The sequence below is a fragment of the Epargyreus clarus genome, unplaced genomic scaffold (genome assembly GCF_041222505.1).
Source record: "Epargyreus clarus isolate Ecla_fem2 unplaced genomic scaffold, WU_Ecla_fem_2.2 ptg000001l, whole genome shotgun sequence".
Classification (NCBI taxonomy): domain Eukaryota; kingdom Metazoa; phylum Arthropoda; class Insecta; order Lepidoptera; family Hesperiidae; genus Epargyreus; species Epargyreus clarus.
In genome coordinates this window covers 6,201,846-6,215,907 of record NW_027332209.1, presented here as the reverse complement: position 1 = coordinate 6,215,907, position 14,062 = coordinate 6,201,846, and the positions used below count along the sequence as shown (strand labels likewise).

Below are 14,062 nucleotides of genomic sequence, written 5' to 3'. Positions count from 1 at the left end.
TTACAGCGATAATTCTCGCGATATATACCTTAAGAAATTAAATTAAAAAGCCCTACGAAAAGAGTATAGTAACTACCAAAGAGTATACGTCAATACGAATGTATGGCCGAAATAGCAGAATCCAAAGACAGGAACTATTTAAAGAAACAAAATTAGGTGTTTTGATTTGATGGATAATGTCATTTTGACAACTGACAATCATTTCGAAAAGTTTTCATAAAATTATAATTGACTAGGAAAAGAAAAAAAGATAATTGGTAGACTTTACTAGTCAAATTTCACAAATTATTATAATATAATTTTAAAAATGAACGCCATTTTGAGAAGGACCATTCTACCAATATACAATAACACGTTTAAGTTATCATGTCGGGCTTTTGCGGATGTGGGAATAAATGAGAAAATCGACAAAATTGTAAAGGATAATAAGGTTGTGGTGTTTATGAAGGGGATCCCGGACGCCCCGCGGTGCGGGTTCAGTAACGCGGTCGTGCAGATCATGCGAATGCACGCCGTACCCTATGAGAGTTACGATGTACTAGCCGACGAGAACCTTAGACAAGGTTAGTTTTTACAGTTTTATTAATTTTGCTGTATAATTACGTAATTCTAAGTAATCTGATGTATACAACCCCATTTACATCTACAGACGCTTAACATGTCTGACAAAATCATATTTTTCATTACAATATTTTAACAAGCGCGGCTCTTATGCACGGCTGAGTTACCGTGAGATATAAATACTTCCATGCACATTTTATAGGAGAATACGTATCTGTCTTTCAATATGTAAATGAACCCTTACACTTTTACTGTGGAAAATGAGACCAAATATTGGTAGGTATGGCAACATTGTTGTGACATTTATTTGTACTATATTAATAAAAAGAAAAAAATAGTTTTTGTATATTGTTAGATGGTCAATTATAATGGTTTTTATAAAATGTCAACAGGCATAAAGGACTACTCGAATTGGCCGACAATACCACAAGTGTTTATCAACGGTGAATTTGTTGGCGGTTGTGACATTATGCTGCAGATGCACCAGTCTGGGGAATTAGTTGAGGAACTGAAAAAAGTAGGAATCAAAAGTGCATTGCTAACTGCTGAAGAGTCAAAGAAGAAGGAATAACTTTAACCACTTTGCTATCGTTAAAACTATCTGGCATCTGAATTGAATATATATATTGTATAGTCTGCATAAAACTGCTAGTCTGCTGTGAATATAGAAATGAATCGCATCATCATACCAACTTCAGAGTGGACTAGCAGATTGGCATGGATTATATCTGTTTAAGAGTTGATCCACAATCCTTACTGTAAATGAAATAATTTCATATAAATTTATATTACTTGTGACATTTTTATATACAGCGGTATTCATATATACCTGTGTAATAATTGTGCAAAGTATAAATTACTTTCAACTTTCACTACTTGCAACAAATAGCTTGTGCTTTCAGTATCTCTTTGAGGGAGAGATCAAAGTTAGCAGTGGGACATAAATATATGTATAAATAATTTACAAGATAGTAGAAAATTATCTGTATTTCTATATAATTTAAATACATAATAAAAGTGACCAGTAGAAGTAGAGAGATTAGGTTACCTATATCTCAAATAAAAATGCTTTCAAAATGAGATGTTTGAGCTTAAATTTAATTTCAAATTAGTGTTATATAATTATTATTCTCCCTTTCACTTTGTTTTACTTATATAGTATTGGATTCAAAATGTGAATATCAGATTGTTCTTCATTAAAGTTGCTAAAATGAAAGGGAACATGTTTTAGCACAGCTATATAGTATACAAATGTCAGTTGTTTCGTGTTATAGGGAGAATATTCTTTTCTATTACAAGATATAGAAGCTGCCATTCTATGGTAGCAACTAAACCTCGTAGTATATCTTTTGAAGTTCATGGGTTTTTAAAATATTAATTGATTCAGCAATGTAATTTCAGCTTAATTCTGTAGTCTTCCATTTATCTATGAGGCTAAGATTGTGTATTTGTAATGTCAAAGACATTGTTTTAAATGAATGTAAAATTTTATGCAAATTGAATATAAAATGTGAATCCACTCTTAGGTCTGTGCTTATATAGCAATTATCTTTTTTGTTACACTGTGACTGATGTTATTTATTTAGAAATAAAGGTGAATGTGAACAAGTGCAAAGTGATTTTGTTTCTTTTCTTTCTTATTAAAGTAATTTTGTAACACACATTTGTTTTGGCACATGTTACACACATTTTAGGTATTTGGAATGATTGTGGATAAATTAAAGAAAGGCAATGTTTAAGAGCTCTTTATTAAATTAGCTGTACATTCGAGTTAGTATACTTTTTTGGGCACATAATTCATTCTTAATCTACATACCACTGCTTCCTCATTAAAATATAGTTGGTTGGATTAACAACACAGTCATTATTAAAAGACAAAAATATGGCAGATCATTTATTTTGAGTACTCAATCCAAAATACTCTCACAAACGATAATCATAAAAAAATGATATCTGAATGATAAATAAATAAATATATGCAGGCAAGGTATGGCAATCTATGATATAAATAAAATTTGTGTGACACTTCCCTGCAGTATTTATTATGTTCAAGTTTTCGACTTAGAAAATGAGAATAGGAACCATAGTTCCCATCAAATACATTAATTACTAATGGCAGTAATTAAAAATTGAACTTGTATAAATAATGTTTGCTTATAAATAAAAAAATAACAAAACCATTCTTACAGTGTGAATGAGTCTTATTTTGGTGTCACACATTAGTCAAGCCTAACATTAGCACCATATTTAACTTACAAATAAATGTTTTGTGACTTCTCTGACAATTTCGTACAAAAGATAAAAATACCTAACACTAATATATAAATAGATTAAAAATTTAAACATACAGATGTTTTCTCTCATTTGAGCCAAAATGTTACAGAGGATAAACATTGGGAGAAGAATTTGACGGTATGAAAATTAATGGCATTTTTGGTTTTAACATTGCACATATTTAAATAGAACTGCTTCAATACTAGATAATATCACAAAAATTGTTCGCTTTAAATTGACCCCATGTTAGGGCGATTTATACGAACGGGGTCAAAGTAAGGGAAATAATTTTTGTGTGATATAAGATACCGCATAGGTTCCCGTGATGGTTCAGTGTGGTGGCTGCGGCGACGTAACGTGAGCCTTGGGTCCTGGAGGGCTTCACTATCCCCCCATAGCGACGATGTGCAGATGATATCCGATGATAAGACCTGTGTCTAAATAAAACTTACGTTTAAATGTATTCAACAATAAAATGCACATTTTAAAATAATTTCTTTTAGAGCGCTAAAATGTGAAAAAAGCGCCAAACAATATTGGACGAACGCCAACTGCTTTGCTCTCATTGCCAGAGCATGCGCACATAAGCCGTTCTAAAATGGGTTTTGTGACTGACTTCAGTGGTATTTGAGGTTGATAATAGATTCTCAATGGGTTGTAGTGACCTCTTGTGGCTACTAAAGTATTTAGTTCAAAGATAGAAACACAATTTTAACCCCAGAAAGTTTTTACTGTGTATGTTAGTTTTATATTTAATGTGTAATATCGCCGTTAAAACTAATCTTTCAATTAAAACCCATTCGGGGTTTTCCACTGTTATCAGGACATATTAACATAATTAATTATAGTTGTTTTTGTGGAATTCATTTTGAACGTCATTAAAGTTAAGTGCTGTCATTATAATGTATGATTTACACTAATTTAAATTAAAGCAAGGATATAACTTTGCATACTGAGATATAAACGTGCTATTATAATAATTACTATATTAATTTAAACAATATGATGATATAGTGCGCGCTAAACTGCTAGTCCGTTCTAAAGTTGTTGCGAGCAGGTGTAGTGATATAGTTTGCTATGGCGACGCGATTCATTTCTATATTCAGAGCGGACTAGCACTTTAACGCGGACTATAGAAACGATTTATAACGTTCTACACTGCAGTTTACCTGATACAAAGTGGCAACTGCCGCCCATGGATATCTATAATCAATCCCAGATAATCCACTTGAAATTACAATTTATTCCTGCTAAGATTTACTAACCTAACTATGAATCACGTTTGTAGCCGCATGCAATTTTGTCTAGCATGTGTGCTATTATGAACTAGTTTCCTTATCACGTATACAGGTCGCGGACAAACCTTAGCAACTTAATTCACGAACGCGGACATAAACCTGCATGTTTATCAGTGGCGTCGCTTGCTTTAGACGGGCGTTGCAATAAAATTAGTTTAAGTGAAATTATTATCAATATTTTAGGATTTTTTGCTTACTCTGGGGGCCCAGGTCGTTTGAGGGCCCCGTGTTAATACGTGTGATAAGGGTCATGTAGCCACACGCATTGGGATTGCGTGAGATCAGCACACGGACATAACACCCTCACCCTTCCCGCATGAGGGATGCGTATGTGTGTGTGTGTGCGTGTGCGGTGTGTGTGTGTCTGTGTGTGTGTGTGTGTGCACGTTACCTAGAGGTCGGTCTCGCCGTAGAGCGCGGTGGAGAAGGCCATGTAGTCGAGCGCGTTGGGCGGCGCGTTGGGCCCGCGGTACGGCGGCATGCGCGCCACGCAGTACTCCGCCTGGTCGGGCGGCAGCTCGCGACGCAGCTCCTCCGCGGTTATGTATGGCTGGAAACGTTGTAGGATGTTAGGGATTGTACTGACGGATAATGGCTTTAGGCTAGCCCAAAGATACAAGTTACAAAAAATTAAATATAATTATTTATGATTCTATTGCGTAATACAATGTGTTTCACAAAACAACACCAACCAACACCTTGTGAAGTGTCGGTAGTTGTATTGACATTCATAAAGTGCTTTGTAAAGAACCTATTTTGAATAAAAATAATGATTAAAAAAATAAGGGGTTATTCAAGCGACGTGGTAAATTAGTCTTTTGTCAGCAAGAGGAACCAAAACTTTTCATCTCACCTCCCTATACATTGGAATTAGAACGTACTAAATGTAAAAACTGAGATAAGCTATTCCCCCCTTTTACGTATATGTTAGAAATAAATCCTTTGAAAAATTTGAAAAAAAAAGAACTAACTGACGTGATGGTGATAACCATCCAGACATCCAGGTTTTTTGGCAAATGCTGCTCATAAACCAGTACAGCGAACAGTACGTCACATATATACGTAATTTCACAATACACTATATTCATATCAATGAGTTTTGTAGCTATATGATACATAGTAATTTTCGTACCTTGTCACCAGCCAGGATCCTAAAGCTATCGATGACCTGTTCTGCGGTGTCTGTGTCGGTGGATTCCCTTGTCATGAAGTCCAAGAACGCATCGAACGAAACGTAGCCTGAAACGTGTGAAAATAAAATTGGTTAATAATAATTAAGGTGATTTTACTGCCTAATGAGACTTTGTTTTATAATATAAGAGTAGCAGATGAGCGTGCAGTCCACCCGATGGTAAGTGGCTAGTGCCGCCAATGGATGTCTGTAATCAACTCCAGATAGAATTAGATTTCTACCTCAAGTTTGCAACAGATGCGCTGCTACCCCTGAGTATTAAGCTGGAATGCCTCGGAAAAAATGTCTCGCATACCATGCCCTTCAAACCAAAACACAGCAGTGCTTAACATTGGTGTTATTAGGTAGAAATAGGTTTGGCGATGGTATCTCTTCGGTCAACCATTCAGGTCCTACCACTTATACCTGCATTATTATAACTCTCAGTATTGTCAATTTGGTTGGACCAGTTGGTATTACCTGTGTTGTTGGGGTCGACAACGGCGAGAATGCGCTGGAAGTCGAGTTCGCCTTGTCGGTCCTTGCCGATGCTGTAGCCCAGCGATACAAGGCACGACTTCAGCTCCTCGGGCGCAAGGCGGCCTGTGGACAAATATGGAATGTATTAAATTTTACGGTATTGTACAATATATCTAGTGCAATATTCATGTTTCCTATTGTGATATTATTATAATTTGCTGTGAAAATCCAGTATTTAGTTATAATTTGCCGTGGGAAACAAATATGTTGTCAATCTGATGGCAAGTCACTCAGGTCAATGCAAATAATCTACAAATAGGATTGTAATTTTAACTTAAGGAGTTTCTATCTTTGAGAACCAACTTGAAATTTAGGGTTTGTAAGTGTCTTTTCCGAAACCCTTTTGAATTGGAATGATATCAACGTACCACCACCTGTTTGGCTACCATCATCAAAGTTTACATTTTCATCTTTTGTTTCTGTCTTACATACAATCTTATGCAATGTATAGGTACTTGCCGAGCACAGACGAATATACTCGTAAGTACGAGTATGTAACCAGCCAACTCAGGTATATTAGGTGCGGTACTCGGAATATGCGTCTGCACTCGTACGTGGCGTTAACAGACTCAATATTTTTTAAATTACCCGACGGACTCGTGCGTGTGTGAACGTTGTATTAGCAATCGGAAGGGGAAATAAAGATCAACGCATACCGGTGCGGTTCTTGTCGAAGTGGTTGAAGGAAGCGCGGAACTCTGTGAGTTGTTCCTGCGTGATGCCCTTGGAGTCGCGCGTGAGGATCTGGTTCTCCACCTCGTTGATGGTGCGGTTGATGGACGTCAGCAGCTGTTCCCAGCCCACGCGGAGAGTCTCCATTGTGTATTGTGAGTATCTGTGGGGAATTGGCGATTTATTAATGATGTATTATGTAGGGGCCTATTGTTACAAGGACTAGCTTAATAAATATAAATAACTAAATAGCTAGGATAAGGCTTTATACTATTTTCCTACTTATTTTTAGAATAACGTTTGGAGTTAATTAATTGTCTCTAACACAGTTGCTTACTGGCGAATAAATTTAAATAAATAATAATCTAGACAGATGGCCTGGTTAGAGAATTAGGCCATGATAAATTAAAGTATTTATTTTTGTTATCACTTAATAAAATTTGCGACAGAAAAAACCATTATATGATATGACTTTTTCTAGAAGATTTTAAGCTATGTTTTCCCTTACATCATTCATTAAACAATTTTTTAAAATATGTATGTATACCTTTTGCTACTGAAAACGAATTCTAAATGTTTTAGTTACTAGGAAAAGTCAACAACAAAGAATCGTTAAAACGAATAAGAATTATTAAAACAAATGTAAACAGACCTGTTTTCGAAGATCATGCCCTCCTGTACTGCCTGGTGGATGCGCTCGAGCTCTTCGATGTGCGGCTTGTACGCGTACACGCCCGCCTCGTACTCCTTGAGTCTGTGCAACTGGTCTTCGAGCGAACCCTGGGAATTTACATTATTGTTAGGTATTTCATCATACAAATGACCGTTGTTTATATAATTCTTAGGTATTTGATCACAAAAATGATGGTTCGTTCGCCAGTCCATTATGGTAAATCTTATTGATGATTTTGATTATTAGTTGGTCTTTTATTTAATATTCTTTTATTAAACATCATTCACAAACTTCGATTTGTGGTCTAGTCCAGACAACTATAACCTTGGCAGCAATGTTCGCTTTATATATTTAAAAATAGATTTTGATGTCGGATGATGTTGGCGCACTTTGTCATTTAGATTCACTTTTTCGCATAAAATAGTATACATATTATTAAAATAGCGAGGAACCAGTTGGGATCAGTTCACTTTCGCCCGTTAATAATAATTAATCTTAACCAATTTTTGTCTACAGCAATTCGAAATATGACAATTTAAATGGACAATAACTGACAGTTTAGGACAGGACAGGACTGTCTATGTCGATCTGATACTACCTCTCAAGAGCAGATACTGCCGCCCATGGACATCTGTAATCAACCTCAGATAAGATAACATTCTCCGTGAACTTCGGCGCGGCGTCCTACCATATGGTCTGTGCCCTCTGCCCACAGCTGAGGAGTTACGAGGTTGAAAGCAAAGCTTTCAACGGCCGGGAATATGTTTCCGCGCAAATGTGAATGGACCTGAACTATGTTTTATTTGTTTATCTGTTACGCGGATATTTTAGTCTCTGGCGGTTTTTCTTATTATCTGGACCATAGTGCCGTGAATAGTCTGTGCAAGCATATCTATGTTCCTTTGTATATTGTCTATTCTCTTTAACTTCCGTCCGATGAAAAGGTTCAGTTGAAGCAAGTTGAAGTAACGCCCGTCTCTAAAAAATATTCTAAATTGGCGAGTGGCACCTTTTTATCCTCCAAAGCTATAACATATGCGATGTGGTATACCTGCAGGCCCATGCCGATGGCGGTGACGGCGTCCATCTGGCGCTCGATCCAGGGCCCCACGGCGTTGGCCTTCTCCGCGAACTGGCGGCGCAGCGTCTCGTTGTTCTGCTGCTTGCGCAGCTCCGCCGCCAGCGTGCCGTCGCGCTGCGGCACCAGCTGTCGCACGTCCGACCACTTGCGGTTCAGCTCCTGGGGATAGATACAATGGATTAATTATTGCCACCTAAAAGCATTTGAGTACCCCTATTATATTCAAGCATGGGGGTATACTAATCTTAAGCAACCAATTGAGTTTATGACAGTTCAGTGAGGGTAGTTTTGAATGACCCCCTCTCCTCGTGCACCTAAGTGTAAAGAGATTGTGTTGTCCTCTATCGAATAGTGAAAAAAGACGAAGAAGAAATTTAAAGTAGAAGGATTTCTCTTTCACTCTGACAGGTGACTATTAAATTTTTCTCACTCTGACAAGCCCATCGTGGAAAAGCAGTTGATTATAATTGTGATGATGTTCGGCTTAGTAAGACAAGTCTGTTAAAATATAGTCGAGCGTAGGTAATCCAGTAACAATATTTCCGAAAGAAATATTTTATGTAAAATTATAAGATTTTTTAGCAACAGAACTTGTGTTGCTTTTAACTTTTGATATATAAATTGATTTCGCGTAGATCCAAGGGAACTATCGACATAAATAATATAGGTTACTTACGTGAGCAGTAAGAGTGGTGTAGGGGTTCTCTAGACCTCCGGGGATCTGGTGCTGCTTCACGATAGACTCCACTTGGTGTACGAGGTTTACTATCGCCTAAAAACGAAATAAAATTATTTTGTGATGTTTAGTATGAGTGCAGTGAAACTCAACGTTAATTGAGCGATCGCAAAGTTTGGCAGTAATAGGTTGGTGGGATGGATTTTGGCTTTTTATGCTTAGTTGTTAGTTTTGATTTTCAAATCCCTAAAAAGCGTCTGTTTTTTAAAGACATATATGTCAGAAAGAATATTTATTCAATGTAAACTCATTAAAAAATCGCATATCAATATGCATATAAGTCCATCTTAATTTTAAAAACATGCAAGAAATCTACCAATTGACATTCAGGAAATGGGGTGGATTAAACCCTTTGTAAACAATGAGAAGACATTGCATTGGGTCGTACTAATTTAAGTATAATCTTACATATAAAATTCTCGTGTCACAATGTTAGTTACCGTACTCATCCGAAAGGGCTTTACCGATTTTCACCAAACCTACTGAATATGCATATAAAATGCATATTCAGTAGGTCTGAGAATCGGCTACTATCTATTTTTAATACCCCTAAGTGATAAGGGTTGTTCACCCTTAACATTTTTTTATTTATATGGCAACACAACGTTTGCCGGGTCAGCTAGTACTGTATAAAATTATATAAAGTACCTGGTATTCCTTGTCAGCTTCTCCCAGCGTGGCCTTGAAGCGAGCGTGTGCGTCCATGAGGCCGGAGATCTCCTCGATGGTGTGCACGATGAACATGTCCACGAGGTCCTCGCGAGTGCCGTCCAACCTAAAAATAGATTTATTATCGTTAATATAGTCCAAGATCTGACTGTGTTAGATAAATGTCTATCTGATTTTATTCAATAATCTGTAACTGCTAATAGAGAGATAGTGGTTATGGCAAATAAGGTATCAAAACCCTAACATAGATAATTATGGCTAACTTGAGTGAAAAGAGTGAATAAGAGTGCGTTAGCAATATTTTTGGGAGAACATTGAGTGGTGTATTTGCTTCAAATAAAGAGTAGCTCGACTTGGCGGAGGCACTGCCGTGCCTCCAGATGTGTTATTTATGTAGGTCCTTGCTTTAATTTAAAATTGACATAGACAATAGAATTTACAATGAAGCAGTAGTATCTAATCCTAGTATGGTGAAAGTTGTTGATAATGAATAATGATTAAATTATGCAGTGTGTAATGTTTGGAGCCGGGAAGTGTAAATTCCATATCTATATCTACTGACAGAGCCGGTTGGATTATGCAAATCTTCATCAACAACCCATTACTGTCCCACTGCTGGGCACGGGTCTCCTCTCAGAATGAGAAGGATTAGGCCATAGTCCACCGCGCTGGCCAAGTGCGTATTGGTAGACTTTACATACCTTTGAGATTTTTATAATTCTCTCAGATATGCAGGTTTCCTCACGATGTTTTCCTTCACCGTTTAGCAAGTGATAATTAATTTATAATACGCACATAAGTGTGAAAAATCAGTGGTGCGTGCCTGGGATTTGAACCTCGGACCCCTCGATCGAGAGGCCGAGTTTCTTAACCACTAGGCTATCACTGCTTGCAAATCTTGTTATATAATAATTATGACTAATTTATCGTTCGTCTATATTAATTGGCGAAGTGCCACTTACGGTATATATTACTTGTAAATACTTTTATATTCTAATTTAAATGTAATTATATTCTTGCGTCTGTTTATAGCGGACAAGTGTTTCTTTGATGTGTCACCGGTATTACAATGTATTAGCGTAATGTGATTAATAAAGTTATGCAAGATGATGAATGTTCTATATGTAGTACATATGACATAAGATTATAGTTTCCTTTCCGCGTTTATAGCTAATCTTAAAATATATGTTGAAAGTATTTGCTTCCGTGTGTATGATTAATGAATCATCATAATATGATATAATGTGTTATAATAAACAGTGCATTGCAGACTGAGTTACTATATATTTTATCATCAAACTTAATAACTTTGTTTCATAATATAGGTGCAATTATTTATCGTCACAATAAGTAAATCTCTTGAATTATTGTTTTATAAACGGGGTTAATTGTGTATGTCATTAAATAAACATTATAAACTGATTATACTTGTTAGTAATAAATGTAGGCGAGATGGTTATTGCTCAATTTCTTTTGTGTGAGTATTTTAAAGTCCTGCTCAGCATATATTAGTTGTGGCTTTGTTTATGTATGTCAATGAAAAAGGAGATAGGCTGAATACGTGAGGGGAGAAGTAAGAGATAGAGAGGATATGAAATGGAAAGGAGTAAGAAAAAAAATAATGACAGTTTTCTCCTGTCACTATATTTGTCTGTAATAAATGAATAAAAATCAAAATGGGATTTATATGGATAAAGGAGCATTCTCTCTTATCTTTTATACCTTCCGTTTTCCGACTTCTTATATTATGCCATGAAAAAAACCGTCAAGTCAGACTCGTACTTGGTCATTTTTTTGTGAGGAAACTGCATAGATTACTCACTGCCGCAGGGTTAGCGGAGAGGATATGCCGGACTTTATAATACCGCGTACAAAACCACGTTAGAAAAAAGTGGTCTTAGTTCCCTTGTGACTTCCTCGAAAATCTTGTGGGCGATGGCGCCTGGAAGGTTTCGAGCGTGAGCTGAATAGAGTGGCGCGGAGTGTACACAGTTACCAGTTGTTGAAGGGCGCGGCGCGCTTGGCGAACTCGAGGTGCAGCAGGTCGATCTGCTCCAGCACGCGCTCGGCGTCGTCGAGCGCGAGGCGGCGGCGCTGGGTGGCGCGGAGTGTACACAGTTACCAGTTGTTGAAGGGCGCGGCGCGCTTGGCGAACTCGAGGTGCAGCAGGTCGATCTGCTCCAGCACGCGCTCGGCGTCGTCGAGCGCGAGGCGGCGGCGCTGGGTGGCGCGGAGTGTACACAGTTACCAGTTGTTGAAGGGCGCGGCGCGCTTGGCGAACTCGAGGTGCAGCAGGTCGATCTGCTCCAGCACGCGCTCGGCGTCGTCGAGCGCGAGGCGGCGGCGCTGGGTGGCGCGGAGTGTACACAGTTACCAGTTGTTGAAGGGCGCGGCGCGCTTGGCGAACTCGAGGTGCAGCAGGTCGATCTGCTCCAGCACGCGCTCGGCGTCGTCGAGCGCGAGGCGGCGGCGCTGGGTGGCGCGGAGTGTACACAGTTACCAGTTGTTGAAGGGCGCGGCGCGCTTGGCGAACTCGAGGTGCAGCAGGTCGATCTGCTCCAGCACGCGCTCGGCGTCGTCGAGCGCGAGGCGGCGGCGCTGGGTGGCGCGGAGTGTACACAGTTACCAGTTGTTGAAGGGCGCGGCGCGCTTGGCGAACTCGAGGTGCAGCAGGTCGATCTGCTCCAGCACGCGCTCGGCGTCGTCGAGCGCGAGGCGGCGGCGCTGGGTGGCGCGGAGTGTACACAGTTACCAGTTGTTGAAGGGCGCGGCGCGCTTGGCGAACTCGAGGTGCAGCAGGTCGATCTGCTCCAGCACGCGCTCGGCGTCGTCGAGCGCGAGGCGGCGGCGCTGGGTGGCGCGGAGTGTACACAGTTACCAGTTGTTGAAGGGCGCGGCGCGCTTGGCGAACTCGAGGTGCAGCAGGTCGATCTGCTCCAGCACGCGCTCGGCGTCGTCGAGCGCGAGGCGGCGGCGCTGGGTGGCGCGGAGTGTACACAGTTACCAGTTGTTGAAGGGCGCGGCGCGCTTGGCGAACTCGAGGTGCAGCAGGTCGATCTGCTCCAGCACGCGCTCGGCGTCGTCGAGCGCGAGGCGGCGGCGCTGGGTGGCGCGGAGTGTACACAGTTACCAGTTGTTGAAGGGCGCGGCGCGCTTGGCGAACTCGAGGTGCAGCAGGTCGATCTGCTCCAGCACGCGCTCGGCGTCGTCGAGCGCGAGGCGGCGGCGCTGGGTGGCGCGGAGTGTACACAGTTACCAGTTGTTGAAGGGCGCGGCGCGCTTGGCGAACTCGAGGTGCAGCAGGTCGATCTGCTCCAGCACGCGCTCGGCGTCGTCGAGCGCGAGGCGGCGGCGCTGGGTGGCGCGGAGTGTACACAGTTACCAGTTGTTGAAGGGCGCGGCGCGCTTGGCGAACTCGAGGTGCAGCAGGTCGATCTGCTCCAGCACGCGCTCGGCGTCGTCGAGCGCGAGGCGGCGGCGCTGGGTGGCGCGGAGTGTACACAGTTACCAGTTGTTGAAGGGCGCGGCGCGCTTGGCGAACTCGAGGTGCAGCAGGTCGATCTGCTCCAGCACGCGCTCGGCGTCGTCGAGCGCGAGGCGGCGGCGCTGGGTGGCGCGGAGTGTACACAGTTACCAGTTGTTGAAGGGCGCGGCGCGCTTGGCGAACTCGAGGTGCAGCAGGTCGATCTGCTCCAGCACGCGCTCGGCGTCGTCGAGCGCGAGGCGGCGGCGCTGGGTGGCGCGGAGTGTACACAGTTACCAGTTGTTGAAGGGCGCGGCGCGCTTGGCGAACTCGAGGTGCAGCAGGTCGATCTGCTCCAGCACGCGCTCGGCGTCGTCGAGCGCGAGGCGGCGGCGCTGGGTGGCGCGGAGTGTACACAGTTACCAGTTGTTGAAGGGCGCGGCGCGCTTGGCGAACTCGAGGTGCAGCAGGTCGATCTGCTCCAGCACGCGCTCGGCGTCGTCGAGCGCGAGGCGGCGGCGCTGGGTGAGCGCGCCGAGGCGGTCCCACTGCGCGCAGATGCGCTGGCAGCGCGCGTTCACCGTGGCCACGTCGTGGTACTCCAGCGTGCTGGAAACGTTCATTTAACTCGTTAGTTAACTGCTAGAGTGATAGTCTAGTCACTAGACTATCACTAGACTCTAGTGGTTAAGAAACTCCGCTTCTCGATCGACAGTTTCGAGATTCAAATCCCAGACATGCAACTTTGATTTTTCAAAAATTATGTGCAGATTACAAATTAATTATTACTTGCTTAAACAGTGAAGGAAAGCATCGAGAGGAAACCTGGATACCTAAGAGATTTATAAAAAAAAATCTCAAAGGTATGCGAAGTCTACCAATATGCACTTAGCTAGCACGATGGACTAAGGCCTTATCGTTTTT

The 14,062-nt window shown here is 41.4% G+C and overlaps 2 protein-coding genes across 3 annotated transcripts in view; one reads left to right on the top strand and one right to left on the bottom strand.

Moving 5' to 3' along the window:
- The first annotated feature begins 182 nt into the window (after positions 1-182).
- Grx5 (Glutaredoxin 5) lies at positions 183-1,803 on the top strand. The gene is made up of 2 exons (XM_073075211.1): positions 183-563; positions 954-1,803. Exons 1-2 carry the CDS (start codon positions 308-310, stop codon positions 1,130-1,132), a joined length of 435 nt encoding a protein of 144 aa, XP_072931312.1. The 5' UTR covers positions 183-307; the 3' UTR covers positions 1,133-1,803.
- Positions 1,804-2,291: 488 nt separating this feature from the next.
- The window catches only part of Actn (alpha actinin), a 51,524-nt gene continuing 39,753 nt past the window's right edge, over positions 2,292-14,062 (bottom strand). Inside the window, exons 12-21 of one of the 2 annotated variants that reach the window (XM_073075200.1) lie at positions 13,562-13,747; positions 9,655-9,781; positions 8,947-9,042; positions 8,241-8,429; positions 7,169-7,296; positions 6,501-6,679; positions 5,785-5,907; positions 5,266-5,372; positions 4,525-4,683; positions 2,292-3,272 (exon numbers count right to left, since the gene is read on the bottom strand). In XM_073075200.1, the coding sequence (XP_072931301.1) occupies positions 4,525-4,683; positions 5,266-5,372; positions 5,785-5,907; positions 6,501-6,679; positions 7,169-7,296; positions 8,241-8,429; positions 8,947-9,042; positions 9,655-9,781; positions 13,562-13,747 (1,294 nt within the window). In that variant the 3' untranslated portion in view covers positions 2,292-3,272. Of the gene's footprint in view, positions 3,273-4,524; positions 4,684-5,265; positions 5,373-5,784; positions 5,908-6,500; positions 6,680-7,168; positions 7,297-8,240; positions 8,430-8,946; positions 9,043-9,654; positions 9,782-11,671; positions 13,748-14,062 lie in introns of those variants that run through there. The other variant, XR_012102497.1, reaches the window with a different exon arrangement.

Coding starts and splice junctions, on each gene's coding strand:
- Grx5 (XM_073075211.1), top strand. CDS start 308: ATGAACGCCATTTTGAGAAGGACCATTCTACCAATATACAATAACACG. Junction 564..953: donor CGACGAGAACCTTAGACAAG/GTTAGTTTTTAC, acceptor AAATGTCAACAG/GCATAAAGGACTACTCGAAT.